We start from the raw sequence: 8,735 nt of genomic DNA on the forward strand, positions 1-8,735 counted from the left end.
TCTGTGTGCACTAGGCCGTTTGAGCGCTCAGTTTTTAATTTTCTCCCTAAAAAAGATCAGGAAACGCTATCACAAACTCGGAGATGTAGAAGGAAACTTGGTTATGATTTGTTCTTCAAATATATTTTTTATCAGGTTCTCATTTCGTTTGTTTCTGAATTGAACTATATCTATATGGCCATTCGTTTTCACTTCTTAATACCAATGTGTATTGATAAGGATTGAATATATAGTAAAATATATATTCCTTTGATTTTGCGCACGTTAGGATCATATTTAAGGTTTTTTGAACAAGGTTTTGTGAATGCAACATAGTACATAATACACTGAACATAAGAATTCCTTTTTTTCTATCAAAACGATGATAGTGAAATACTTATGAAATTGTAACTAGTTTACACCTTGTGAATTGATCATGCAAATTGACTCAGTGATTAATTGAACTCTTAATTTAAAAAAAAATAAAAAAATGCCCAACGTTCCGCATTTAACAAAGGAACAAAATGAACGGACCTGGTATTACTAGTCCGCCCGGTTAGCTTAATCGGTAGAGCGTTGGACTGTGAATCGGACAACCCGGCTTCGATTCCCGGGCGGACCAGGTCATTTCTGTTGTGATTGGTTATGAAATCCTTTTTACGACCATTCGCACTGTAAAACTGCCCCTGGCATGTACAGAAGTTGTCAGTTCTTTGCAAAGGTGAAAGCACCTAGTACTGGTTAATCGCCTGATAGTCTGCCCAAGATAGGTGTGGGGTGGTTGAATTGTCATTCTGGGAGACTTCAATGTGCTCACGCCGGGACTCGGAGAATAAACTACTAACACCACCACTAACATCGCCACCTGGTCTTACTTATACCGACGCACACTTTTAGTTCCTGCTTAAGTATACTATAAGCAAAGTTTTAATTCATACTCGACTAAACAAAAATATTTTTGTCCAATATTTAGAAAATCAAAGATACAAGGACAAATGAATAACATAAAAGATAACAATCGGAATCAAACAAAGGAATGGATACATACTTTTGACACCAAATAATCTATAATTCTCTGCGAGGTGTCTGTCACCTTTATTGAAAACAGGACTTATATTTGCATTTCTCCAATCTGCTGGTAGGGTTCTCGTGTCCACTGAGTATTGGAAAAAAATGTTATTGGTGATGCTAGTTCATTGCCATATGTTTTCAACACTATGTTAGGTATTTGTTCTGCGCCCATGACCTTAGCAGTAATTAAGTCCAAGAGTAACTTCAGGACACCTTGTTCAGTAATTGTCAACTCAAGAATGGATTGAATACAATTTTTCTGGTATTTTAATTTGTTTTCGTTTACCGTTTCTGATATTTAATTAAACACTATCTGGAACTGTTCTACCAGTAAATCAGCTTTACAATTTGAGTCTGTAATGACATTTCCAGGCTTTTTAAGGGGGGATACATCAATATATTCTTGCTTTTTTGATTTAACATAGTTCCAAAACGGTTATGAGTTCTTATTTTCAATTCCTTCCTTAATAGTATTGTTCACATAGTCCCATTCTGTTTTCCGAAACGAGCATTTACATTCTTTCTGAACTTTCTAAATTATGTTAAATTTCCTGTTTTCAACTTTTTTTTCAACATCAAGTTAATTGTATAAAAATGACCACACAATTTAAACTGCATTTGTAATTTGATAAGTGTTCCGTTACAATGAAATTAAATATCTTGAGGATGTATTAGATGTTAAATGGTATTTAAAAATGGTCATACTTGAAGATGTTTTATTCATGTACGTCATACTTCGTACACTTATGAATACTCAACAACGCAGAACAATCTTAGTTTAAATCTTAAGATAACAACTTAAAAAAAAGTTTCTGGTGTTTTTCGCGAGTAGCATGTAGCCATCAGGTGCGCGTATGTTTTTCGCTATCAAAGGGGAAACAATATTGCTGCGGCCGTGGTGTGTTTATTGCAATATCTAACGAATTTAGCACAACAAAAGTTTTAAAATTATCCTCCGCTTTTCTCAATCAAATATAAGGAAAATTAAAACATTTAGATTTGAGTAATTTTATTTCATAACGCCAGTTTATCATTAGTTAATTCTAAGTTAATGTCATTAAGATTGTAAATACTTATATTATATACGATAAAACGAAATTGATCAAATAATCCAAAAATGATATTGAACTAAGAAAATTAGCTAAAGAAAACATTGTCTCATTTAAATATCCAAAAGCTCGTAGTCCATGTTGTTTGTTTGCAGTTCAGTGTACGCTTCATCTTGTACTCCTGCCGTCGTATTATGTCGTACGCTCAATTGTTGTGCGCCTGCCGTTGTATTATGTCGGTTGCTCAATTGTTGATAGTGCATTTCTTGATCTGAAATAAACATTATACATTTATCAATGACAGTGTTCTTAATTTAAATTAATGTTCGAGTATGAATTCAACCTTTTTTATGAATCTCGAATTTCCACATAACTAAACCAACCAAACCTTTTATATCAGTTGAGTGTTATAACTCAAAAATATATGTACACATTTGCTGTTGGTCAATTAGGTAAGGTTTATGTGAAAAGAAACACAATTATATTTAACATGAATAAACAGCTGTTCAATTATTACTATAATAACACTACAGAATACTTTATTACGTTTTACCTTCTATGGTAAATGGATTAGGATTACGGAATGCACGTTGGTTTCCACTTTCAGACGGTTTCTTATGAAGTTTTCTCCTTAAAGAAAATGGATTTGTTACAATGTTTTTTTGTTTCTTTTATAAAATACTATTATAACTTTACAGATGTCTCGTCCGTTAAATATTCTTGATATTACTTAAAGTTGGCTACATTTCATAAAAAGAAATATCGACAAGGTACTCTTCAAAATGATATTTCGTATAAGGTGCAATGCTTTTTTGTGTAGAGCAGGGATACAAAATTGTTTTTTTTCTTCAAAACAGTGTATTGAACAGACCTTTTCATGTACAGAAACACAACGATGACAATGACCACAGATACAATTGTAATTGCCCCACCAACAGTTCCCCCGATTAACTTTCCAACTGATGCATCGGATTTAGGCGTCGATGTTGCTGAAATTTGTTTAAAAATAAACGTGTTTTAAATTGATATATGTGTGTAAATGTCAAATTCGTGAATAATTATAATATTGCAGGCAGGTAAGGTTGCAAGCATGACAAGCAGTCGCCCTAACTAAGGAAAACAATATCACGTGTTTACCACTCGCACAGGTGATCCCTTTGTAACCTTCCCTGCAGCCATGTAGACATCGACCGTAGTTGTCACATCTTGTTTTGTTGGGTTCAGATGCGCATGTCGAGGGACACTCTAAATCGCATTTATCGGCGTAAAAGTTGCGAATACAACCTTGGAGACACTGGCCTGTTGTATCATTACATAATTTGTTGACACAGGTTTCACTACATTGTGTTGCACAGTGATCCCCAAAGCTTATTAAAGAGTTGTTTGCACACCGTGTACATGTTCCATTCTCCTGCAGACAGGATATGCAAGAAGGATGACATGAATTGTTGCAGTTATGACCCCAGTACCGCTCATTGCAACCTTGAAGACACTGGCCTGTTTTAGCATCACATTCTTTGTTAAAACATGTATCACTGCATTGTCTTGCACATACACTTTCTGTGTTTGGTGAGAACCCGCTTTCACAAATAACACAGTACCGCTCAACCTGACCACATTTTATACAATTTACATCGTAATCTATACATAAATCTGCACAGTCTGCACCGGTATATCCGTCCTCACAACCATTTAAGCACTGGTCTTCTGAAACGCACTGTCCATTTCTGCAATTTGTGCTACACTCACAGCATGTACCATTATATGTATAAAACGAGTCATTGAGGCATGATGGGCAGTTCAAGTAGTCAACACAGTATTTTTTGTTACATTTGCAGTATTTGCTTTCGATTTCGAAACCATTAGTACACCCATTGCATGCTTCACTGTTTAATTCACATTGACAGTTTGGTAGACATTTACAAGAAGGTCCGCTATATCCACCGAAACATGATAAACAGTGTGTAGAATTAGTCTGAGAACATGCTTTACAAATGCTATCACATTTGTCATTGCAAGCGGCGGCTGTAAATCCATCCATACAACCATCTGTACAGAGGCCACAGCATTTATCGCAATGTGATCCTAAGCAATTAGCCGAGCATTGGTGTGTGCAGTCTAAACCAAAAAAACCTTCTTTACACGCTAAACAGTTTTCAATTGAAGAGCATTTATAGCAACGATCCGGACAAAATGAGTTGCAATAAATTCCAAAATAGCCGTCGTTACAAATATCACATATTGCACCTTTGTAGTTGTATTCACAAATGCATGTGCCATCGTCTTTGTTACAGATGTTTCCTGTACAACCTAGCCCGCATGGTTTATCACAGGAATCACCATAATGTCCTACAACACAGGTTTCGCACCTTGCACCGGTGAAATTGGATAAACAGTCGCAAGTTCCATCTCTATTGCACGTTCCATTGATGCAACCATTTGTACATGGAGTGGTGCAGTTGTCGCCGTAATATCCAGGTTTGCAGTTTTCACAGTTGCTTCCGGTAAATTGCGAATGGCATGAACAGTGACCTTCATTGTTACAAATATTCTTACAACCTACGGAACACGATTTTGAACAAAGAGAAGAGAAGTAACCGGCCTTACAGGAAATACAATTGGTTGAATTTGTGCATCCACAATTATCGTTGATACAATCATTATTGCAAAGTTCTCCGTATTTCCCTAGTACACACATGTCACATGTATTTCCTTTAAAATATTCCACACAGTCGCATGAGCCATTATCATTGCATTTTTCCTCAATGCATCCTTTTGAACAAGCCGAATTGCAATGTTGGCTTACATCGTAAAATCCATCAAGGCAATAATCACAATCGGTTTGAGCACACGCGCAGTTTCTGTATTCACAGGCATTTGAACACTCGTCAGATGGTGCGTAAAATCCTGGCTGACATATTAGACACACACCGTCCATTTGGCCACAATACTGACAGTGTTCTGAGCATAGCCACATGCAGCGGGGCTGATAATATCCATTTTTGCAGCCATCCTTACACGCCTGGTTATAGCCAAAGTAATCCCCGCATATGTCATTCAGGCAGCACTGGCATCGACCAGGACATGAGTCACATTTAGCTGGAAATCAATTTAAGTTCAACAAAATATTTGATTTTTTTAAACAATGTCCAGTGCGAGAGTGAGTGAGTGAGAAATCGAGCGCGTGAGTGAGTGAGTGAGTGAGTGAGTGAGTGAGTGAGTGAGTGAGTGAGTGAGTGAGTGAGTGAGTGAGTGAGTGAGTGAGTGAGTGAGTGAGTGAGTGAGTGAGTGAGTGAGTGAGTGAGTGAGTGAGTGAGTGAGTGAGTGAGTGAGTGAGTGAGTGAGTGAGTGAGTGAGTGAGTGAGTGAGTGAGTGAGTGAGTGAGTGAGTGAGTGAGTGAGTGAGTGAGTGAGTGAGTGAGTGAGTGAGTGAGTGAGTGAGTGAGTGAGTGAGTGAATTAATAAATTAATAATTTAATAATTTAATAATTAATATATTGAAGGAGTTTTTAATCTATATCGAGTTGAATAACTAAGCTTAAGTTTTAAACCTATTGGTACAAGATTAAATAATCAAAACAAAGTAATACATACCTAATAAAAGCATCAGCAATAGAAATGGAATCTGAAATATTGCAAACAATCAAGATGTATCTTATTTGAGGAACGATAAAAGAAGTTTGTCGCCAAGAAATAAATACAGAAATGAAATATGTACTCATTTTATGCATAGCATTTCTGAAGATTAAAACATAGGATGTCCCTTTAAGCTGAATCTTGGTAAACGTTTAGGCTATGGGGCTTCTCGCTGTAGTTTTGATTGTGTTATTTATGATATTTTAAAGTTTAAACAAACAAGAAATTTAGAAGTAAAGTGCAGACTATATTCCTGTCGGTGATTTGGTTTAATTTGTCCACTTCCTGTGCATTGTAATATCAAACTGAAGAATGTGGCTAATTCAACTCTTGATAAGTGCCCTTTTGTCGATGTCAGCAAGTTTATGATTCGTATACAAAGTAAAATATAAGAAAACATTGAATATAAAAAGGATTTTGTTGTGAGACACAAATGTACGTCACTACGTATTTTGATATGATGTAAAAACTTGACTTGACATAAATACATGTACAAATAAATATTGAAAATAAAATGAAAACCTCCTTGATTAATTGTTAAAATATGTATATACTTTACCTTAACAGAGTCCATTTTCCTTCACTTATTTGCAGGCACCCTCAAGTCCCGCTTAACGCACTGCAAATCGTACAGAGCTTCCTGTTTCAAATAACAATTAACTTAGTTGAAATTTAACGCAGGGCTCATACTTAAACATCCGACAGCCAAGTGTTGAAATAAACTTGTATAATTCGTCCTGTTAGAGGCAATATACAACCCGATATCCTTATTTATTTTTTTTAAACGAACAGTAAATGACACGAGGAGGACATTTTGAGTATTCGATAGTTTGATACGTTCCTGGCGTGACTGCAACTGTGCTCTGAATTATAGGAGAAATAGGCAGTTGGACGGCCATACATGCTTTGACAATGTGGGATACACAACGGTATATTTTATTTTTCATATTATTAACATATTAATAGCACTCAAATCTCGAAATTGAAAACATCGGATAGCAAATCTCATTACTAGCTGACACTAGTCATTTCCATTCAATGAGTTCTATCTTTATTCGACACTTTAAGCAAATACCGAAAGAAATCCTTATTATGCTTCGGACAATAAATATTTATCTGTAAAAGAAGTTTGAAGTCAATATCTCATATATTTTTCAAACTATGCTCTGAACATGATTTCCGGACGCTCGCATGCCAATACACCAACACACACACACGCCTACCATTACTCTATCCCCTTCACCATTCAGGGGCGGGTGGGGGGGGGTAATACGGATAATGCTAACAATGAATTGTATAATTGAAATAATATCGTTAATTATGGAGTTATTCTATAAAGTAAGAGTATTGAACAAATAACAGTTTACAGGTATAACCATATATCGCCAAAATACGGATATTGCTTTGATGTCCATTAATTTTCAGTAAATTATAACTTTGGTGGGAGAGTTCTGTTTGGTGTAAATCCTAAGAATATATTATCAACACCAAAGGATTTGCTCTGGTCAGAAAATATATATTCTTGATTTCTCCTGTAAACATGTTTTGATCATATAGAGTATATTTATTGTCAAGGTTTGAATAAAGAGAAGTAAAAAATGTATTGTCAAACACGAGAATTTATGCTGAAGTATAGCGTGGATAAATATAGCGTGCACTATGTTATGATTCAGATTATTAAGATGGCGTTGCTTGGGCAAACACGCACATTTTGAGCACATGCTAGGAATTGTTTCCAGTATAATAAAAATACTACCAAACACGCATATATGCATGTCGGTTCCTGCTTGAGATACATTTAATATACGTAATAACTAAATACAATCTTAATCACCATCTTTAGAATGTTTGATTTATTATTAAATATAAATTTAGTAGATAATATAAAATGCATTCTACTTAAAGTATTGTAACATACCAACGTTCGTTAATTCCGTTTATGCTTCAAGGTAATCATAACACAGCAGTGTTTTTCGTCACGAGGAAATAAAACCTCAAAAACATACCCTTGCCGCACACTGAGCAAAATAATATTTTGATACTCTGGATTGACATCAGGAAGTTTATGATGTTATTATTCATACCTGTTTTTTTATAAATGTAACATATAACTGTTTTACTGCTAGCGACATGCGTATCCGGAGGGGGCGGGCGGTAACGGCCTCGCAACACCCCCTCCCTAAAATCGTCCAAGTTTTCTTTTTATTTCAACAAACTGTAGGGGAATTTTAAATTGATTTCAGTTTGAAATGCACCGAATCGGACAAGAATATATAAATCTGTTTTTAGGCGAGTACCGCCATACCCCCCTGATAACACCTTTAACCAAATCAATATCGGTTCTATTCTTATAGTCAATGCATTTGTGGCAGACAATAGTACGGATATAAATGTACTGCAAAAATAAAATAAAATATAAATTGAACGGGAAAACATATGGAACATGGAGGTTTATTAAGGTGATTGTTTTGGAAACAAATGGAAAACATTAATCAGTAAAATAAAATGACAAGTAAGATCAGCTGAACCATGTTATTATTCAGATCAGCAACAGAATCATGGTTGGTACAATGCGAATATTCTACAATAACTCGCAATAATTTGATTTCCAGTGTCATAATCAAATTGAGTCTGCTCTGCCTCATGATGTAACACAACCTGTTTGTCGACGACTTCTTCGGCTTCACCCTGGACAAAATCTCGAGTACGGTATAAGTCCCAGGCCTTCAAACATCTGCACTACTATAAAAAGAATATCATTATGGTTTCTTCCTTGTCTCCATGAACTTATTGACATATCCTTACCTTTCATTTCAAGACAAAACACAAAACAAGTAGATGGTAGTTTTCCTGTCTCATGTTCTATACTTTTTGCATGCGTTATTATCATGCTTTTGGTTGACCATGCGTCTGTGAGATAAATATTTAAATTAAGCTGCTTGTATTGTAGAAACAGACCTAATGTTTTGTATGAAAAGACAAAAAAATATGTTTGCTTCTA

At 35.5% G+C, this 8,735-nt stretch overlaps 1 protein-coding gene across 2 annotated transcripts; it reads right to left on the reverse strand.

Annotated features, from left to right (window-relative positions):
• Positions 1-2,062: 2,062 nt before the first annotated feature.
• On the reverse strand, positions 2,063-7,783 carry LOC128206760 (multiple epidermal growth factor-like domains protein 10). Of its 2 annotated transcripts, none has more exons than XM_052909442.1 (7): positions 7,653-7,783; positions 6,294-6,374; positions 5,693-5,723; positions 3,237-5,198; positions 2,971-3,088; positions 2,653-2,729; positions 2,063-2,370 (listed from the first exon to the last, which is right to left on the reverse strand). In XM_052909442.1, exons 2-7 carry the CDS (start codon positions 6,306-6,308, stop codon positions 2,213-2,215), a joined length of 2,361 nt encoding a protein of 786 aa, XP_052765402.1. In that variant the 5' UTR covers positions 6,309-6,374; positions 7,653-7,783; the 3' UTR covers positions 2,063-2,212. The 2 variants fall into 2 exon arrangements, with proteins under 2 accessions (XP_052765402.1, XP_052765403.1); XM_052909443.1 differs by having other exon boundaries at positions 6,294-6,370; positions 7,653-7,682.
• Between the last annotated feature and the right edge of the window lie 952 nt (positions 7,784-8,735).

The sequence above is a fragment of the Mya arenaria genome, chromosome 10, assembly GCF_026914265.1.
Source record: "Mya arenaria isolate MELC-2E11 chromosome 10, ASM2691426v1".
In the NCBI taxonomy this organism is placed as follows: domain Eukaryota; kingdom Metazoa; phylum Mollusca; class Bivalvia; order Myida; family Myidae; genus Mya; species Mya arenaria.

Coding starts and splice junctions, on each gene's coding strand:
- LOC128206760 (XM_052909442.1), bottom strand. Junction 5,199..5,692: donor ATTGCTGATGCTTTTATTAG/GTATGTATTACT, acceptor ATTGATTTCCAG/CTAAATGTGACTCATGTCCT. Junction 3,089..3,236: donor AGGGATCACCTGTGCGAGTG/GTAAACACGTGA, acceptor AACAAATTTCAG/CAACATCGACGCCTAAATCC.